We start from the raw sequence: 22,926 nt of genomic DNA, 5'->3' as shown, positions 1-22,926 counted from the left end.
ACTTCTATGTAACTATGTAACATCCAGAGCAGATGCTTCAGGGAGCATTTCCTTAAACATATCAGTGACATAGGAGGACAGATCCTCTTGTGCAATTGATTCAGGGATCCCCCTTACTTTTAAGTTATTTCTTCTAGACCTGTCCTCAACATCAGCCATAGGTTGGACTTGATGGACTTGTGTCTTTTTTCAACCTCACCTACTATGTAACGATGATATGTTTTGCACGCTCTGTTTGTATTTTTATAAATTTAAATAAATAAAATCTGAATTAAAAAAAAAAACTATTATAAACAGTTAGAAGGGAAAAGATATGGTGCTATTAGTTGGGAAATACTTGCTGCTTAATCTGTTAATAAAAAAATCTGTCTGTGTGTTGCAGGTTTAAGGAACCAGCATGTCTCTGAACTGTCCAGATGTCGAGGGCCATCCTGCATCTTCCTGTATACAGGTATACAGATATCCCAACCCCCCCCCCTCCCTCACACAAATCTACATTTCTCATTGGCTAGCTATCTATTCAGTGTACTTCAATTTACAGATCCTGTATTAGATACGACTCTGTCAGGTGATTGGATGGCTCTTCTGTGGTAGAAAACAGGACGCTTCAGGATGACGGAGGGTGAAGTTCGTAGCGTAGCGGTGACAATGGCTGTCGTGTATATTATTAATATTATTATTATTATTATTATACAGGATTTATATATTATATTATTATTATACAGGAATTATATATTATATTATATTATTATTTTACAGGATTTATATATTATATTATTATTATTATACAGGAATTATATATTATATTATTATTATTTTACAGGAATTATATATTATATTATTATTATTATTATACACGATTTATATATTATATTATTATTATTAAACAGGAATTATATATTATATATTATTATTATTATTATTATACATGATTTATATATTATATTATTATTATTATTATTATTATTATTATTATTATTATTATTATTATTATTATTATACAGGATTTATATATTATATTATTATTATTATACAGGAATTATATATTATATTATATTATTATTATACAGGATTTATATATTATATTATTATTATTATACAGGAATTATATATTATATTATTATTATTTTACAGGAATTATATATTATATTATATTATTATTATTATTATTATTATTATTATTATTATTATTATTATACATGATTTATATATTATATTATTATTATTATTATTAAACAGGAATTATATATTATATATTATTATTATTATTATAAAGGATTTATATATTATATTATTATTATTATTATTATTATTATTATTATACAGGATTTATATATTATATTATTATTATTAAACAGGAATTATATATTATATTATATTATTATTATACAGGAATTATATATTATATTATTATTATTATTATTATTATTATTATTATTATTATAATACAGGATTTATATAGCGCCAGCAGTGTGCGTAGCGCTTTACACTGTAGAGGGGGGACAGCACAATTACAATACAGTCCAATACAGAAGGGACAGGAGGGCCCGGCTCATGGAGCTTACAATCTAAAGGAGTGTATCAGTTAAGACTTCCTCAGTTTATCCAATCAGGAATACGCAGCTCTTCATTGATGTCCTGATATGAGTGAACATTATAAAATGATATTGGATGAGACATCGGCTGTGCCCAAGGAGACACATTGTTCCTATTTATTATCATGAATGAGATCAGAGCTGTGACTGGAGCAAGTCTGGACTAAGCTGCAAGTGTCCACTAGGTGGCGCTCAGTCCTGGGATGTAGAAGAGATATTCCATCCATTGAAGCTCTACAAACCTTCCAGCCAATCATCCCCCAGAGAACATCGACACTTTAATATTGCATGTTATTCATTTTTATTAATATTTTATTAATTGCATGTTATTTTTTTTTTGCTATTAAATTGGCCATATAAATTTGGGTTTCCGGAGATTTCAATGGTAAGGAAATTTACAACAAAATTTGTGAATTTTCCAACCCATCCCCCAAAAATGGATTGACAAAACAAGTTACCCTTGACCTTTCCCATACCCCCGACTCTAAACTTTAATAATAATCCCCTGTTGTTATCCCCAATGCTTCGTCCTTACATTAAAACCACCCCTAAATATGAAGTTATCGGCTTATTCTGCCTTCCGTGGTCTCAATTTGGTCTCTGCGCTTCTCTATGGAATAAAACCTTATTTAAGATTCAGCGATGTCATCACCAGGTCTCTGTGCTTCCGTATGCAATGCAGGCAGATCATGGCTGGTGGTGGGAGGGGCCAGCGAGGTGCCAGAAGCAGATTTAATAAAAGTTATCAAATATACGCATCAGTTTCATCTCTTTGCATTAACCACCTCAATACCGGGCACTTTCACCCCCTTCCTGCCCAGGCCAATTCTCAAATGTCAGCGCTGTCGCACTTTGAATGACAATTGCGCGGTCATACAACGCTGCACCCATATGACATTTCTTTTTCTTCACACAAATAGAGATTTATTTTGGGGGTATTTAATCACTGCTGGGATTTTTATTTTTTATAAAAAGAATGAAGACCGAAAATTAAAAAAAATAAATACATTTAAGTTTCTGTCAGTAAATTTTGTAAATAAGTCTTTTTTCTCTTTCACTGATGGGCACTGATGAGGCTGCAATGATGGGCACTGATTAGGTGGCACTGATGAGGAGGCACTGATATGTGGCACTGATGAGCACTGATAGGCGACACTGATGAGCACTGATAGGCGACACTGATGAGCACTGATAGGCGACACTGGTGGGCACTGATAGACGGCACTGAAGGGCAGCACTGGTGGGCACTAATAGATGGCACTGATGGGCGGCACTAATGGGCATTGATGGGCAGCACTGATGGGCTATACTGATGGGCAGCACTGATGGCTGGTACCGATGGGCACTGATAGGCAGCACTGGTGGGCACTGATAGGCAGCACTGGTGGGCACTGATAGACGGCACTGAAAGGCAGCACTGGTGGGCACTGATAGATGGCACTGATAGGCAGCATGGATGGGCACTGATAGACGGCACTGAAAGGCAGCACTGGTGGGCACTATTAGATGGCACTGATGGGCGGCGCTAATGGGCACTGATGGGCAGCACTGATGGGCTATACTGATGGGCAGCACTGATGGGCTGTACCGATGGGCAGCACTGATGGCTGGTACTGATGGGCACTGAAAGGCTGCACTGGTGGGCACTGATAGGCAGCACTGGTGGGCACTGATAGATGGCACTGAAAGGCAGCACTGGTGGGCTGTACTGATGGGCAGCACTGATGGCTGGTACTGATGGGCACTGAAAGGCTGCACTGGTGGGCACTTATAGGTAGCACTGGTGGGCACTGATAGATGGCACTGAAAGGCAGCACTGGAGGGAACTGATAGATGGCACTGATAGGCAGCACTGGTGGGCACTGATAGATGGCACTGATAGGCAGCACGGATGGGCAATGATAGACGGCACTGAAAGGCAGCACTGGTGGGCACTAATAGATGGCACCGATGGGCGCGCTAATGGGCACTGATGGGCAGCACTGATGGGCTATACGGATGGGCAGCACTGATGGCTGGTACTGATGGGCACTGAAAGGCTGCACTGGTGGGCACTGATAGGCAGCACTGGTGGGCACTGATAGGTAGCACTGGTGGGCACTGATAGACGGCACTGAAAGGCAGCACTGGTGGGCACTGATAGGCAGCACTGGTGGGCACTGATAGAAGGCACTGGAAGGCAGCACTGGTGGGCACTGATAGAAGGCACTGAAAGGCAGCACTGGTGGGCACTGAAAGGCAGCACTGGTGGGCGGCGCTAATGGGCACTAATGGGCAGTACTGATGGGCTGTACTGATGGGCAGCACTGATGGGCTGTACTGATGGGGGGTACTGATGGGCATCGAAAGGCTGCACTGACTGGCATCACTTATAGGCACTGATTGGTGGCACTGATAGGCACTGGTGGGGCTTTCCTGTAATCAGGGCACTTTACAAAGAATACCCAATCACATTCAGGATTTTTTTTTTTTTAAAAACAACATTTTTGCTTGCACGTGATTGGATGATGGAAGTCATCAAAGCTCCCCCTCATTTACTAAGCTCTGGAGCAACTGCACTTGCAAAAGTTCACAGTCTATTTTCCTTTAGTAAATCAACTCCTTAGTGTCAGATCTGTCCACTGCAATGTCGCAGTCCCGCTATAAGTCGCTGATTTCTGCCATTACTAGAATAAATAATAAGTAAATAAACATTCCGGTATATATCCCATAGTTACGTTGTAGACGGCGCTATAACTTTTGCGCAAACCAATCAATATACAATTATTGGGATTTTTTTTTTTTTTAACCAAAAATATGTAGCAGAATACACATTGCTCTAAATTAATGAAGAAATTTGATTATATAAATTTTTTGCTTGAAAGGTTTTATAGCAGAAAGTAACATTTTTTTTTTTTTTTTCCAAAATAGTTTTTTGTTTAAAGCGCTACAAATAAAAAAAAAACACAGAAGTGATCAAATGCCACCAAAAGCAAGTTCTATTTGTGGGAAAAAAAGGACATACATTTTATTTGGCTACAGAGTCGCACGACCGCGCAATTGTCGGTTAAAGTAACGCAGTGCTGTAAAAGTGGCCTGGTCATGAAGAGGGGGGGGTAAATCTTCCAGAGGTCAAGTGGTTAACAGACAGACATCAGCTCACTTTTCCCTATTGGCCGAGTAGCCCCATATCCCCAGTACTCCGGCTCTCCGGGGGTTAATGGCGGCTCTGCTCTGTACAATGATATCATTATAATGTATTGTCCTGGGAGGACAGAGAGAAGGCAGGTGAGCAAACACCCCGCCTGGCCCCGGGCCCCGTCAGCGTCCTGAGGGGCTCCCAAGTGTCCGGGGTGGAAGGAACGACTGATGGTAATTATCAGTTATAAATCATGTGAGCGACTCCTCATCCTCACCTGAGTGCTCCCCTCCTCCGCCGATGGACGCTGTTTGTCCATTAGTGGCGGACGGGGAGACAAACACTCCAATATATCTCTGTACACAGCACAAGAGGTACACCTGCCAGACACCCACCCCGGGAAATCCAATTCATTTATATACTTTAATGAGCCGCAGTGATTGCAGAATGGACCCATTTCCTAATCCTCCCTATGTCATCGCTGTCTACCCGCCTCTTCTTCAAATATTTACTGATTTATTTACTGACAACCTCATCACCCTCCGGATCCCACTTCTACTCACTTCAACTATACTCTACCCCCCCCCCCATCTACCCCTCTGCTATCACCCCTATACCATCCCTCTCTCCTTCTATCACCCCCATTCCATCCCTGTCTCCTTCTATCACCCCCATTCCCTCCTTGTCTCCTTCTATCACCCCCAGACCATCCATGTCTCCTTCTATCACCCCTATATCATCCATGTCTCCTTCTATCACCCCTATACCATCCCTGTATCCTTCCATCACCCCTATATCATCCATATCTCCTTCTATCACCCCCATACCATCCACGTCTCCTTCTATCACCCCCATACCATCCCTCTCTCCTTCTATCACCCCCATACCATCCATGTCTCCTTCTATCACCCCTATACCATCCCTCTCTCCTTCTATCACCCCCATACCATCCATGTCTCCTTCCATCACCCCTATACCATCCATGTCTCCTTCTATTACCCGTATACCATCCATGTCTCCATCTATCACCCCTATACCATCCATGTCTCCTTCCATCACCCCTATACCATCCATGTCTCCTTCTATCACCCCTATACCATCCATGTCTCCTTCCATCACCCCTATACCATCCATGTCTCCTTCCATCACCCCTATACCATCCATGTCTCCTTCTATCACCCCTATACCATCCCCGTCTCCTTCCATCACCCCTATACCATCCATGTCTCCTTCTATCACCCCTATACCATCCATGTCTCCTTCTATCACCCCTATACCATCCCTCTCTCCTTCTATCACCCCCATTCCATCCCTGTCTCCTTCTATCACCCCTATACCATCCCTCTCTCCTTCTATCACCCCCATTCCATCCCTGTCTCCTTCTATCACCCCCAGACCATCCATGTCTCCTTCTATCACCCCTATACCATCCCCGTCTCCTTCCATCACCCCTATACCATCCATGTCTCCTTCTATCACCCCTATACCATCCCTCTCTCCTTCTATCACCCCCATTCCATCCCTGTCTCCTTCCATCATCCCTATACCATCCATATCTCCTTCTATCACCCCTATACCATCCCTGTCTCCTTCTATCACCCCTATACCATCCCCGTCTCCTTCCATCACCCCTATACCATCCATGTCTCCTTCTATCACCCCTATACCATCCATGTCTCCTTCCATCACCCCTATACCATCCATGTCTCCTTTCATCACCCCTATACCTTCCCTGTCTCCTTCTATCACCCCTATACCATCCATGTCTCCTTCTATCACCCCTATACCATCCCTGTCTCCTTCTATCACCCCTATACCATCCCCGTCTCCTTCCATCACCCCTATACCATCCATGTCTCCTTCTATCACCCCTATACCATCCATGTCTCCTTCCATCACCCCTATACCATCCATGTCTCCTTTCATCACCCCTATACCTTCCCTGTCTCCTTCTATCACCCCTATACCATCCATGTCTCCTTCTATCACCCCTATACCATCCCTGTCTCCTTCTATCACCCCTATACCATCCCCGTCTCCTTCCATCACCCCTATACCATCCATGTCTCCTTCTATCACCCCTATACCATCCCTGTCTCCTTCTATCACCCCTATACCATCCCCGTCTCCTTCCATCACCCCTATACCATCCATGTCTCCTTCCATCACCCCTATACCATCCATGTCTCCTTTCATCACCCCTATACCTTCCCTGTCTCCTTCTATCACCCCTATACCATCCATGTCTCCTTCCATCACCCCTATACCATCCATGTCTCCTTTCATCACCCCTATACCTTCCCTGTCTCCTTCTATCACCCCTATACCATCCCCGTCTCCTTCCATCACCCCCATTCCATCCATGTCTCCTTTCATCACCCCTATACCTTCCCTGTCTCCTATCACCCCTATACCATCCCTGTATCCTTCTATAACCCCTATACCATCCCTGTATCCTTCTATCACCCCCATACCATCCATGTCTCCTTCCATCACCCCTATACCATCCCTGTCTCCTCCCATCACCCCCATACTATCCATGTCTCCTTTCATCACCCCTATACTTTCCCTGTCTTCTTCCATCACCCCTATACCGTCCCTGTCTCCTCCCATCACCCCTATACCATCCCTGTCTCTTCCATCACTCCTATACCATCCATGTCTCCTTCTATCACCCCCATACCATCCATGTCTCCTTCTATCACCCCTATACCATCCCAGTCTCCTTCTATCACCCCCAGACATCCCTGTTTCCTTCCATCACCCCTATACCATCCCTGTCTTCCATCACCCCTATACCATCCATGTCTCCTTCCATCACCCCAATACCATCCCTGTCTCCTTCTATCACCCCCATTCCATCCCTGTCTCCTTCCATCACCCCTATACCACCCAAGTCTCCTTCCATCACCCCTATACCATCCCTGTCTCCTTCCATCACTCCCATACTATACATGTCTCCTTTCATCACCCCTATACCTTCCATGTCTCCTTTCATCACCCCTATACCATCCCTGTCTCATTCCATCACCCCCAGACCATCCATGTCTCCTCCCATCACCCTCATTCCATCCCGTTTGCCTTCCATTACCCCTATACCAACACTCTCCTCCACTATCACCCCTATACTAACCCTCTCCTCCAGTCTCACCCCTATACTAACAGTCTACCCCACTATCACCCTATACTAACCCTCTCCTCCACTATCACCCCTATACCAACACTTTCTCCCAATATCACCCCTATACTAACACTCTCCCCCACTATCACCCCTATAGTAACCCTCTCCTCAACTATCACCCCTACACTAACAGTCTCCCCCACTATCTCCCCTAAACCAACCCTCTCCCCCTCTATCACCCCTATACTAACCCTCTCCCCCACTATCACCCCTATACTAACTCTGTCCTCCACTATCACCCCTATACTAACCCTCTCCCCCACTATCACCCCTATACCAACCCTCTCCTCCACTATCACCCCTATACTAACCCTCTTCTCCACTATCACCCCTATACTAACCCTCTCCCCCACTATCACCCCTATATTAACCCTCTCCCCACTGTCACCCCTATACTCACCCTCTCCTCCACTATCACCCCTCTACTCACCCTCTCCTCCACTATCACCCTTATACTAACCCTCTCCTCCTCTATCACCCCTATACCAACCCTCTCCCCCACTATCACCCCTATACTAACCCTCTCCTCCCCTATCACACCTATACTAAGCCTCTTCCCCCCTATCACCCCTATACTAACAGTTTCCCCCACTATCACCCCTATACAAAATCTCTTCTCCACTATCACCCCTATACTAAACCTCTGCCCCCCACTATCACCCCTATACTTACCCTCTCCTCCCCTATCACCCCTATACTAACCCTCTCCCCCACTATCACCCCTATACTAACCCTCTCCCCCACTATCACGCCTATACTAACCCTCTCCTACCCTATCACCCCTATACTAGCCCTCTTCTCCCCTATCACCCCTATACTAACCCTCTCCCCCACTATCATCCATATACCAACCCTCTCCCCCACTATCACTCCTATACTAACCCTCTCCTCCCCTATCACCTCTATACTCACCCTCTCCTCCACTATCACCCCTCTACCAACCCTCTCTTCCCCTATCACCCCTATACTAACCCGGTCCCCCACTATCACCCCTATTCTAACCCTCTCCTCCCCTATCACCCCTATACTAACCCTCTCCCCCACTATCACCCCTATACTAGCCCTCTTCTCCCCTATCACCCCTATACTAACCCTCTCCCCCACTATCACCCCTATACAAACCCTCTTCTCCCCAATCACCCCTATACTAAACCTCTCCCCCACTATCACCCCTATACTAACCCTCTCCACCCCTATACTAACCCTTTCCCCCACTATCACCCCTATACTAACCCTCTCCCCCACTATCACCCCTATACTAACCCTCTCCTCCCCTATCACCCCTATACTAACCCTCTCCCCCACTATCACCCCTATACTAGCCCTCTTCTCCCCTATCACCCCTATACTAACCCTCTCCCCCACTATCACCCCTATACAAACCCTCTTCTCCCCTATCACCCCTATACTAAACCTCTCCCCCACTATCACCCCTATACTAACCCTCTCCTCCCCTATCACCCCTATACTAACCTTCTCCCCCACTATCAGCCCTATACTAACCCTCTCCCCCACTATCACCCCTATACTAACCCTCTCCTCCCCTATCACCCCTATACTAACCCTCTCCCCCACTATCACCCCTATACTAACCCTCTCCTCCCCTATCACCCCTATACTAACCTTCTCCCCCACTATCACCCTATACTAACCCTCTCCCCCACTATCACCCCTATACTAACCCTCTCCCCTATCACCCCTATACTAACCCTTTCCCCCACTATCACCCCTATACCAACCCTCTCCCCTATCACCCCTATACCAACCCTCTCCTCCCCTATCACCCCTATACCAACCCTCTCCTCCCCCATCCCCCCTATACCAACCCTCTCCTCCCCTATCACCCCTATACTTTCCTTCCAAAGTCTCCTTTCCCCTTATTACACTCCCACCACTGTCCCCACTTTTGAACTTTACACCCTCCACTGTCCCTATTTACCATTATACACCCTCCATTGTCCCTCTCTCACATTACACACCCTCCAACGTACCTTTCCGTAATAATTTACCCCTGACTGTTTCTTTTCATCATTATACCCCATTCACCACCCCTGTACCCCACTGTCAATAATATATTGTAAATATCCACAGCTATGACCCCTCTTTTCCTCCCACACACTGTTCAGTGCCCCCCCCCCCACTATTATACTTCTACACTAATATTCAAATATCTTCTTCTGTCCCTCCAGTACCTGTTTCTGTTTTTCTTGTATCTGCCCCCAATATTTTAAGTATTATAATAAATAATTATTTCTGTAGGGTTGTAATATGATTAATAGTGAGGAGCTGTATAGAGATATTACACATAGACTGGTATATAGGTGGAGTAAGATGGCCTGGTATGGAAGTTTAGTGAAGTCCAGAGACCTGTATAGAGGTACGATGAGATAGATAGACGAATACAGAGGTATATAGACCTTGATAGAGGTATGATAAGGTAGACTAGTATATAGGTACCTTTGGGGGTATAGACTGATATATAGGTATGGTGGGGTGAAAAGACCAGTATATAGGTGTAGTAAGATGTATAGACTGGTATATAGGTACAGTAAGGTGCATAGATTGGAATAGAGGTGTTTAGTCTCATATATAGGTAAAGTGAAGTGTATAGATTAGTATAAGGGTGTATAGCCCAGTATGTAGGTTTAGTGAGTTGTATAGATTGGTATATAAGTAAAACAAAGTATATAGATTGGTATAGAGGTGTATAGATTGTTATATTGATACAATGAGGTGTGTAGACAGGCAAAATGGTACAATGACATATATAGACTGGCATAGAGTTATACATTCTGGTATATAGGTACAGCGAAGTATATACAGTGCCTTGAAAAAGTATTCATACCCCATTGACATTTCCCACATTTTGTCATGTTAAAACCAAAAACGTGAATATGTTTTATTGGGATTTTATGTGATAGACCAACACAAAGTGTCACATAATTGTGAAGTGGAAGGAAAATTATAAATGATACAAATAAATATGTGAAAAGTGTGTGTGTGTGTGTGTGTGTGTGGGGGGGGGGTTGGCATTTGTATTCAGCACGCTTTACTCTGATACCCCTAACTAAAATCTAGTGGAACCAATTGCCTTCAGAAGTCTCAGTATAAATACAGCTGCTCTGTGAAGCCCTCAGAGATTTGTTGGAGAACCTTAGTGAACAAACAGCATCATGAAGGCCAAGGAACACACCAGACAGGTCAGGGATAAAGTTGTGGAGAAGTATAAAGCAGGGTTAGGTTATAAAAAAAATCTCCCAAGCTTTGAACATCTCACGGAGCTCTGTTCAATCCATCATCAGAAAATGGAAAGAGTATGGCACAACTGCAAACCTACCAAGACATGGCCGTCCACCTAAACTGACCGGCCGGGCAAGGAGAGCATTCATCAGAGAAGAGCCAAGAGGTCCATGGTAACTCTGGAGGAGCTGCAGAGATCCACAGCTCAGGTGGGAGAATCTGTCCACAGGACAACTATTAGTCGTGTTCTCCACAAATCTGCCCTTTATGGAAGAGTGACAAGAAGAAAGACATTGGTGAAAGAAAGTCATAAGAAGTCCTGTTTGTAGTTTGTGAGAAGCCATGTGGAGGACACAGCAAACATGTGGAAGAAGGTGATCTGGTCAGAGGAGACCAAAATTCAACTTTTTGTCCTAAAAGCAAAACGCTATGTGTGGGGAAAACTAACACTGCACATCACCCTGAACACACCATCCCCACTGTGAAACATGGTGGTGGCAGCATCATGTTGTGGGGATGGTTTTCTTCAGCAGGGACAGGGAAGCTGGTCAGAGTTGATGGGAAGATGGATGGAGACAAATACAGGACAATCTTAGAAGAAAACCTGTTAGAGTCTACAAAAGACTTGAGACTGGGGCGGAGGTTCACCTTCCAGCAGGACAACGACCCGAAACATCCAGCCAGAGCTACAACGGAATGGTTTACATCAAAGCATATTCATGTGTTAGAATGGCCCAGTCACAGTCCAGACCTAAATCACATTGAGAATCTGTGACAAGACTTGAAAATTGCTGTTCACAGACGCTCTCCATCCAATCTGACAGAGCTTGAGATATTTTACAAAGAAGAATGGGCAGAAATGTCCTCTCTAGATGTGCAAAGCTGGTAGAGACATCCCCAAAAAGACTTGTAGAGAAAGGGGGTTCTACAAAGTATTGACTCCGGGGGGCGCCATACAAATGCCCCTCCCCCACACTTTTCACATATTTATTTGTATCATTTATCATTTTCCTTCCACTTCACAATTATGTGACACTTTGTGTTGGTCTATCACATAAAATCCCAATAAAATACATTTAGGTTTTTGGTTGTAACATGAAAAATGTGGGGAATTTTAAGGGGTATGAAGGCACTGTAGATTGGCATAGAGGTGTAAATACTGATATATAGATACAGTGAGGTATATAGATTGGCACTGAGGTGTAGTGAAGTGTGTAGACTGATATACATATGTACAGTGTGGTGTATAGATATATATATAGAGGTGTATAGACTAGATATAAGTGTATAAGGACAGTGAGGTATATAGACTGGTATATAGGTACAGTGAGGTATAGAGACTGGTACATAGGTACAGTGAGGTATATATACTTTTATATAGGTGCAGTGAGGTGTATAGACTGGTATATAGGTATAGTGAGGTATATAGACTGGTATATAGGTATAGTAAGGTATATAGACTGGTATATAGGTATAGTGAGGTATACAGCCTGGTATATAGGTATAGTGAGGTATATAGATTGGTATATAGGTATAGTGGGGTATATAGACTGGTATATAGGTATAGTGGGGTATATAGACTGGTACATAGGTATAGTGAGGTACATAGACTGGTACATAGGTATAGTGGGGTATATAGACTGGTACATAGGTATAGTGGGGTATATAGACTGGTACATAGGTATAGTGAGGTATATAGACTGGTACATAGGTATAGTGAGGTATATAGACTGGTACATAGGTATAGTGAGGTATATAGACTGGTATATAGGTACAGAGAGGTATATAGACTGGTATATAGGTATAGTGAGGTATATAGACTGGTAAATAGGTATAGTGAGGTATATAGACTGGTATATAGGTATAGTGAGATATACAGACTGGTATATAGGTATAGTGAGGCATATAGACTGGTATATAGGTATAGTGGGATATATAGACTGTTACATAGGTATAGTGGGGTATATAGACTGGTACATAGGTATAGTGGGGTTTATAGACTGGTATATAGGTATAGTGAGGTATATAGACTGGTATATAGGTATATTGAGGTATACAGACTGGTACATAGGTATAGTGAGGTATACAGACTGGTACATAGGTATAGTTAGGTATATAGACTGGTATATAGGTATAGTGAGGTATACAGACTAGTATATAGGTATAGTGAGGTACATAGATGTATATCATGGTGTTGGTTGGTGTGTAGACCAGTATAGGTGGTTGATCACTGATATTTTGACCACCATAAAACTTTTGTAGATGGTTGGCCTTGTTGCCCCTTCCCCACCCCCACACCGGGATGCACTCAGATTAGTCAGCGTTGCGATAAATCGCTGATGATCTGGCGATGGAGTCTGCAATGCAGTACGTTCTGCAGTAGATGTCGCTTTTAATAAAGGCCGTCCATTGAGTTTTTTTTTTTGTCTCCCACAACATCATCGAGTCATATTTTGGGAAGCGGGGGGGGGGGGGGGGGGGGCGCGGTGTAAGCAGAGGATAAATTATTAATGACTGGAGACTCTTCCCCTTTACTTTTCATTAACGTTTTTTTTTTTTTTTTTTTTTTCCTTCAATGACATCAATGCAAATGCTTCTATAAGGGAGCGATGACTGGCAGGTTTTGTGAATGGAATTCTCAGTGACTGTGATGACGTCATTGGTCGTCCGAGGGGGTCCGGACCCTGCTGGGGATTGGCCGGCGTTGGGCTGGGATGGCCCCCATTGGCTGGCAGGCGGTCACAGGACGCCCACACACTCTCATGCAGTCGGCAGGTATATAAGATCGCCCTTCTTCTCATTGGAGAGCATTGAGAGTGAAAATCGTAACTGCTCTAAGAGAGTCTCTCCCACTAGGAAAGCGACAACTTACAATCACTGGCCAGGTAAGTGGATTTCCAGTTCTCCGAACCCTTTCTATGACTCTTGCTGCTCTCCCACCTTCTGTACGGAGATGGCTCACTCTCATCTTTGGCGGCGGCCGTCATTTTTTTTTTAGGTTGCATTAGCTGCTTGAGCAATGTCCTGTAACAGGTGATAAAACTGATTAAAGGAACCGTCCGTATTCGCAGAATAAATTCGGAGCTAGAAGTCTCACCTGCTGGACCTTGTGGCCCTACGGTTCTGTTCCCTTGGCTCTTGGGCTCCTGAGGAACTACAACTCCCAGCATGCCCAGGAGCCATAGGGTTAAATGTATTTTGGCGGCTTCAGTATGTAACACGGGCAAGGGATTGTCATTGCCTGCCGAGGTTGATTTAGAAGTCTCCCGGGATGGTGGGGAACAATAACTCCCAGTATGGCGGCAGGCTTTATCCTTCTATAAGATTAAACTTATGTTGATTGGAGGAAAGAAATGTCAGGAGAAATCCTTTTACCGCGTTAGATAAATGTCCCTCATTTTCCAGATTTTACAACGATCGTGTGAACTACAAATTTCGCCACCTGTAGCGTTCAGGCTGCCGCAGAACTACAACCCCCAGCGTGTTGAAAGCCTGACAGCTACAGGTTAAATCCCCCCCACCAGCCTCAATATGTAACGATTATAAAAAAAAGGTTTCAATGCATCGCAATTTTCATTGGGTGGAACACAGCGCTCCAGCCTCTAATAAGATTTTCTAATAAGGTGGTGTGAGGGCTGCGAGAGCCGGAGACGGCGACTTGCGAGTGTAACGTGTGGCAGTTCGCTGGAAAGCTTTCAGGAGATTATGGCGGAGAGTTCCAGGGGGGGGGGGGGGGGGGGGGTTAATGATGATGGCATTGCTGGCTGACGGCCAAAACTTTCCCTTTAAATCTTCCTGGACAGGACATGATGGTTCTCCTGAAGGTCTCCTCCCTCATCGCAGTCCTGGGCTTGGTGGTCAGCCAGATGTCCTGCACGCAAGCAGCGCCAGTCAGGTAAGAGGGTGGCGTCCGCCTGGGATGGCGCAGTCTGAGGGATGTCGGGTATCTGCGGCGGGGGGCACTCGACCCCCTCTTCCTCTGACATTCGCTCTCTTCTCTCCCCCCCCCCCCCATGAAGACCGGGCTTGGACTCCTTAACGGACCGGGTCACCCTCAGCGACTACGAGGCACGGCGGTTACTCAACGCTTTGGTCAAAGAATTCGTACAGATGACAGCGGAGGAAATGGAGCAGGGGGGCGACGGGAACAAGTAAGTGAACCCTGCGGGGGAAGAATTTAATTTTCTCTAATGGACACTTTACTGCTGAAACATACAGGATTTATTCTAGGTGAGTCTATACAGTGCAGAGTACATTATATAGAAAGAGTGAGTGTACAGTGCAGAGTACATTATATTTATACGTATATAGGGTGAGTCTATACAGTACAGAGTACATTATATTACCCCTATATATAGATTAGGTGAATCTGTACAGTGCAGAGTACATTATGGAACCCAAATATATAGATAGAGTGAGTGTACAGTGCAGAGTACAATGTATATATATACTTATAGGGTGAGTCTTTACAGTACAGAGTACATTATATTACCCCTATATATAGATTAGGTGAGTCTGTACAGTGCAGAGTACAATACTGAACCCAAATATATAGATAGAGTGAGTGTACAGTGCAGAGTACAATATAGAAGCCAAATATAGGGAGAGAGAGAGTGTACAGTGCAGAGACAATATATTTTTATGTATATAGGGTGAGTCTATACAGTACAGAGTACATTATATTACCCCTATATATAGATTGGATGAGTCTGTACAGTGCAGAGTACAAAACCGAACCCAAATATATAGATAGAGTGAGTGTAAAGTGCACAATATATATATATATATATATATATATATATATATATATATATATATAGGTATATAGGGTGAGCCTGTACAGTGCAGAGTATATTATTGAACCTTATGTACACATTTCATGAGTCTGTAAAATTGGATTTCTCATATATCATCTCCCCCGTACTATGGACACTATACTGCTGAATCATATAGGATTTATTCTGGGTGAGTCTGTACAGTGCAGAGTACATTGATATACTTCATTGGAACTTAGAATATGTCTGTGTCTGTCTCTTCTGTGTACATCCTCTATACTCCTATCCTCCTCTCCTCAGTACTCTCATCCTCCTCTCCTCAATACTTTCATTCTCCTCTCCTCAGTACTCTCATCCTCCTCTCCTCAATACTTTCATTCTCCTCTCCTCAGTACTCCAATTTTTCTCTCCTCAATACTCTCATCCTCCTCTCCTCAATACTCTCATCCTCCTCTCCTCAATACTCTCATCCTCCTCTCCTCAATACTCTCATCCTCCTCTCCTCAGTACTTTCATTCTCCTCCCCTCAATACTCCCATCCTCCTCTCTTCGGTACGCCAATTCTCCTCTCCTCAATACTCTGATTCTCCTCTCCTCAATACTGCCATTCTCATCTCCTCAATACTCTCATCCTCCATTCCAAAGTACTCTCATCCTCCTCTCCTCAATACTCTCATTCTCCTCTCCTCAATACTCTCATTCTCCTCTCCTCAATACTCTCATTCTCCTCTCCTCAGTACTCTTATTCTCCTCTCCTCAGTACTCTTATTCTCCTCTCCTCAGTACTCTTATTCTCCTCTCCTCAGTACTCCCATTATCCTGTCATTAATACTCCCATTCCCCTCTCCTCAGTAATCTCATCCTCCTGTCCTCAGTTCTCCCATTCTCCTCTCCTCAATCCTCTCAATCTCCTCTCCTCTCCTCATTCTCCTCTCCTCAATACTCTCATTCTCTTCTCCTCAGTACTCTCATTCTCCTCTCCTCAATCCTCTCAATCTCCTCTCCTCTCCTCATTCTCCTGTCATTAATACTCCCATTCTCCTCTCCTCAATACTCCCATTCTCCTCTCCTCAACACTCTCACCCTCCTCTCCTCAGTACTCTCATCCTCCTCTCCTCAGTACTCCCATCCTCCTGTCCTCAGTACTCTCATCCTCCTCCCCCCAATATTCTCATCCTCCTCTCCTCAGTACTCTCATCCTCCTCTCCTCAATACTCTCATCCTCCTCTCTTCAGTACTCTCATTCTCCTCTCCTCAATACTCTCATTCTCCTCTCCTCAGTACTCTCATCCTCCTCTCCTCAATACTCCCATCCTCCTCTCCTTGGTACTCCAATTCTCCTCTCCTCAGTACTCCCATCCTCCTCTCCTCAGTACTCTCATCCTCCTCTCCTCAGTACTCTCATGTCCTCAGTACTCTCATCCTCCTCTCCTCAGTACTCTCATCCTCCTCTCCTCAGTGTTCACCTCCTTGGGTGGGCTGTGTAGTACTCAGCTCATCACAGCGCCCCCCAGTGGCCGCTCCCCTCCCTGGATTATTCAGTATATTAGTGCAGACAGTACCAGTGATGTGCAGTTCTGCCCGGCACAGCACAGCTTCCCCCCGGCACCATAATGGACCGACATCAGATCAGTAAATCATCCATTCTGATTGGTTGCTGCACTTAATGCACTTGGTACATACTACTGTCTGTCTGACAATTGTTCTGCAACTTCCCTCCGATCCATGAACTCGTTCACTGCCTCAGGTGTGTATCAGGGGGTCTCATTGTGTTTTAGAAAGGGAGCAAGTGACCCCCCCCCCCACCTCCCACCACCCCTGGGAGAAGGACAGATGGGATGATATAAGGGTGAGGTAGGTTTTTTTTTATCCCAGGGGAAGGCCTGGGGATTGGGGGGGATGGGTAGGGATAAGGACGGGGGGATGTTCTTGTGGGGGTCCTACACTGTGTTTTGCATGATGGCTGGTGTGTCTGCAGTAAGACCATTAATAAGAGCTGGGCGTTTACACTGAGCGGTGACTTCATTCTCTGAGCGCACTGATCAATGGATGCATGCCCTGCATTAAAATACCCCTCCCCCGTCTGCAGCCAGCACTACCGCATGACGAAGCCAGAGCAGCATGCCAGCAGCCGGGACCGCACCCCCCCCCCCCCGCTGCTGCCAGCCAAGGCATGGGCACCACTCACAATGAGCAGCATGACACACTAACAGGGCAAAGAGTATGGGCCTGGCATGGTCTGAGAATGTTGGGGTGCAAGTTGCATGAAGGGGGCGCATGTGTCTGACAATCTTATTTTTTTTTTATTATTTGTTTTTTTTTTTTTAGTTTTGGTCTGTTTTTGGTTCTTGGCATGTTCTTCTCTTCTGTTCTCCCCTTGCAGCTTGGATAACCGGCCCGTGTCCAAACGTTGCTCGGGCCTCAGCACGTGCGCGCTGATGAAACTGTCTCAGGATTTGCACAGATTTAACTCTTACCCTCGCACCAACGTGGGCGCCGGGACCCCCGGCAAGAAGAGGAGTGCCCTGGGGGCCATGGACAATGAACACTATTATGGCGACCAGCTTGATATTAATAACTAGGAGTCTTCGGTGGCACGATGCATGCGGGGCTCATGTGTAGACAAGTGACTTATAGCAAATGGGCAGGGTACCCCAGCTGGATCTGAAATGCCCAAGACCCCCCAATCCATCCCCCCCTCCTCCTCCCAAGATAGACACAACAAGTAGCACCCCTTATCCCCCCCCCCCCCAAAACACGAGCACACTGTGTTACCAAATGATTTATTTTACCAAAAATATCACATAGAAAAAAAAAAAAAAAAAAAAAAAAAGCTATTTGTCCCTTTTTTCCATCATTGCTTCTACAATGTACAATAAAGTCATCTTCTATCCTGGCCATGCACTTAATTAATAAACCTATTTTTCTACGAGGTTAAGTATTGTCGTTTTAATTAAGGTCGTGGAAAGGAGTCCCTATTAATTTACTCTTGTTTTGTTACCGACATCAGTCTGCCGTATAACTGCATTAGATGATTTCCCCCGCTAATATCTGCATGAGTTACTTCATTGCTAGAAATGCTGACTTGCATGTGACTTTGCATGTGACCGTTCCAGGTAAGAAAAACCTTTTTGTTTTAAATTCCGGCACTTTAGAGAGAGAGAGAGAGAGAGAGAATACATTTATTTAATTACATTTTAATTTAATTTAATTGATATTTATTTAAGGCATTTAAATTTTGTTAGGAAAGATTTTAGATTTGTGTATTTTTTATTATCATTTTTTGTCTAATAAAAGGTTATATTTTATTTACGAGATGGAAACAGTTTAAGTAAATTAGGGGCCACAAAATGACTTCCAAATTATGTATTTTTGTATTTATGTATTACATAATTATGTCTTTTTTTTTTTTCTTTTTTTCTTTTTTAGACATAACCAAGATGCAATAGCTGAGACTATTATATATATCTATTATGAATAGAGTTCATGGGGGTTGATTTACTAAAACTGGAGGGTGCAAAATCTGGTGCAGCTCTGCATAGCAACCAATCAGCTTCCAGGTTTTATTGTCAAAGCTTAACTGAACAAGCTGAAGTTAGAAGCTGATTGGCTGCCATACGCAGCCGCACTGGATTCTAATTGCTCCTGTTTCAGTAAATCCTCCCCACATTAGTATTATTATTATTACTATTATTATTATTATGCAGGATTTATATAGGAACGACAGTTTACGTAGCGCTTTACAACTTAAGGGTAGACAGTACAAATACAATACACTTTAATACAGTAGGAATCAGAGGGCCCTGCATTATCATTATTTGTGAAACAGTATTTTAATATTGCATATTTTTCTTGCAAGGAGTTATGTACAAAAAGTCAAATATAAAAAGTTTCTAAATGTGTTTTAGGGAGGTTAGTTTTGGAAGGTGAAGATTATATTATTATTTCTATTGTATTATAATAATAATAATAATAATTATTATTATTATTATTAATAATAATAATAATAATAATATTATATATAATAATAATAATATTATTCTTGTATAATATATATATATATATATATATATATATATATATATATATATATAATGGGATTTCTGCATAATAATCTTTTAATAAGGAATTAAAAACCAAAAGTTACATCAAAGTTACATAGTATGCAACTTTGCATACTATGTAACTTTGATGTAACTTCTAGTTTTTAATTCTTTATTAAAAGATTTTTGTGCACTATATAAGGGCCCTTGGGAAGGCCTGATTGCTTTGCACTTATGACCGATGTGCACCTCACCCTCAGAACTTTGCTATATATATCTATATCTATATATATATAGAGAGAGATAGATCTATATATAGATAGATAGATAGATAGATAGATAGATAGATAGATAGATAGATAGATAGATAGATAGATAGATAGATAGATAGATAGATAGATAGATAGATATAGATATAATATATATATAAAATATATAATCTATCTATCTATCTATCTATCTATCTATCTATCTATCTATCTATCTATCTATCTATCTATCTATCTATCTATATAGATGGAGATAGATAGATACAGATCTATATTATCAATAATATAATACTACTACTTCTACTAATAATAGTAATAATAATAATTATTATCATTACTACTCAGTGTCATTTTTGTTATATCAGGTATTTGATAGTCATTGCATGTTAATGTTAGTCCTCGCTTGTAATTATTGTTTTGCACCTACAGCGTGACAACCCAGAAACGAGCGTGCAACACAGCCACTTGCGTCACCCACCGCCTGGCCGACTTTCTCAGCAGGTCAGGAGGAATGGCAAAGAACAATTTTGTACCCACCAACGTCGGCTCCAAGGCTTTTGGCAGGCGAAGACGAAGCGTTCACGTCTAAACTTAGCAATGACATCAGGAATATGGTAATTGTTTGGCGGCCTGCGGCGCCCCTCTCTCTCTCTCCACCTCAGAAACCTTTTTTTTTTTGGGTCCTTGGTAGCTCCTTTGAGAACTTCACTTCTCTGTTCTCAAGTGATCTCTGGAAATAGCATCAATCTTTATCTATCATCCCTAAAAACAACAGCAACATTTTTCTTTAAAAAAAAAAAAAAACAATGTAACAATTATAGTTATTTATTTATTTTGTAGCAGTTGTCTGTCCTTCGGTGGAAATCCAGCACTTAAGAATAAAGTGTTGCAATTAGCAGATTACCCCTCATGGAGTCTGAATCCCCCCGGAGATGGCTGTAAATCCCAGATGGGAAAAAAACGATTCGGGTTCGCCAGATGCAGTTCAGCACAGCGACAGCCGCGTAACGCATCCAGCAGATCTAAGTGCTGCATTTCCATCACAGGGGGACAGAGGGAAAAGAAGAGCATCACCGAGGACTGGAATAGTTTCAGTATTCAGTTTTTTTATTTTATTTAAAGGATGAAAGATTTGGTATAATGATATTATTATTATTAATTAATAATGTATTACTCATTAACATTAATGCAAATAATAATTATCAACAATATAATATTAATATTTTGGTGAACATGTAGTGTGGGAAACTGTAGAATAATTAACTTTTCACTTAAAAAAAAAAAAAATGAATTAAATTGACCCAAAAAGTCATCATCTGTGAGGCTGAACAATGAGCTGGCAACATTGAAATGGATTCCTTTTTATTTATTTATTTTTATTTATTTCAGGTACTTATATAGTGCCGTCAATGTACGCAGCACTTTACTCTTTGAGCACATCCAGCTTTTGGGGGCGAGTAATAAGGATCCCATTGCTTCTACTACTCTTAAAAGGAGCCCAGGCTAATAAAAGATTATTTTGAAAAGAAAAATATTATTATTATTATTGTTATTATTAATATTAATAATAATAATAATAGTAATAATTATTACTAAATGCTTGTATTATTTTTTTTATTTTTTTTGTGGAGGGTTAGAAAGCCATCACAGCAGCTGTGTGGATATGAATGGAGGAGCATGTAGCAGGGGCCACTGACAGATTTAAGTAATCAATTTGAAATGGAAGTATTACTATTAAATAATAATAATACCATATAATAAAAATATAAGGTTGTTGTTTTTTTTTTAGGAGGTTTAGGAATGGAGGAGCATGTAGGAAATTGTTTTGAAAAGAAAATATTAATATTATTAATAATAACAATAATAACATATAATAATATATAGAAATAATATAAGCCTTCACAGCAGCTGTGTGGAGATTAATGGAGGAGCATGTAGGAGAGTCGACTGAGAGATTTAATTAATCAATTTGTAACCTATAAAAAGGGGCAGGACTCTTACACCACAGACAATTTATAGGCTATAGAAAAAAAATGACACATACAATGACTTAGATAAATGGACTATGAAATGACCGTTCTTTTATATTTTAATAGAAGAAAATAGTTCACAAATGAATCTGAACATATATATTTAAAGCTGTATAAATGAGTCATTTTTAAATTTCTTTTCCAGATTGCCATGAAAATGACAACGTCAACTTTCTTCCAGACACATCAAGAAGGCCAAATTTAAACCTTTTGCATCTTACAAGAACAACTCATGTTTATTTATTTATTTTAAATGATTAACGTATTATTTTTTAATTTAACATTGCTAATGCACTTCTGTTTTTATTTATTGTAAAAAAGAGGTATTTATTACAATAAAAAGATCTATTCTTTTTATATTATATTTCAAAATAAAATGTGACGGCATCCCCTGATTCTTTATATTCCTCGCACCGCGTGACTCGTGGAGCTTGTCATAGCGACTTTGCAGTTCTTGGGGTGCAATGTAAGAGGGACGCCTCAGGTATTGGGGGGGGGGGGGGGGGTGATGATGAGCTGCAGTTTGGTGTGCCGTGCCTTGATGTAAAACTGTTGGACTGAAATGATTGTACAGTATGTTATAGAAAAAAAAAAAAAACAAACAAACAAAAAAAAAAAAAAACATTAAAATTTAACATTGTATCTATTGTGAATTTCAGCAAGATTAAAAAAAGT

General features: G+C 42.2%; 1 protein-coding gene across 2 annotated transcripts; it reads left to right on the top strand.

Annotated features, from left to right (window-relative positions):
• The first annotated feature begins 396 nt into the window (after positions 1–396).
• CALCB (calcitonin related polypeptide beta) lies at positions 397–22,698 on the top strand. Of its 2 annotated transcripts, none has more exons than XM_073603962.1 (5): positions 397–451; positions 13,738–14,019; positions 14,938–15,029; positions 15,154–15,285; positions 18,293–18,666. In XM_073603962.1, exons 3-5 carry the CDS (start codon positions 14,941–14,943, stop codon positions 18,489–18,491), a joined length of 420 nt encoding a protein of 139 aa, XP_073460063.1. In that variant the 5' UTR covers positions 397–451; positions 13,738–14,019; positions 14,938–14,940; the 3' UTR covers positions 18,492–18,666. The 2 variants fall into 2 exon arrangements, with proteins under 2 accessions (XP_073460063.1, XP_073460064.1); XM_073603963.1 differs by lacking the exons at positions 397–451; positions 18,293–18,666 and adding exons at positions 20,651–20,835; positions 22,397–22,698.
• Positions 22,699–22,926: the final 228 nt, after the last annotated feature.

This window comes from Aquarana catesbeiana, linkage group LG11 (assembly GCF_042186555.1).
Source record: "Aquarana catesbeiana isolate 2022-GZ linkage group LG11, ASM4218655v1, whole genome shotgun sequence".
Lineage (NCBI taxonomy): Eukaryota > Metazoa > Chordata > Amphibia > Anura > Ranidae > Aquarana > Aquarana catesbeiana.
Note: the sequence above shows the minus strand (reverse complement) of the source record. Positions and strands in the feature narration are given on the sequence as shown.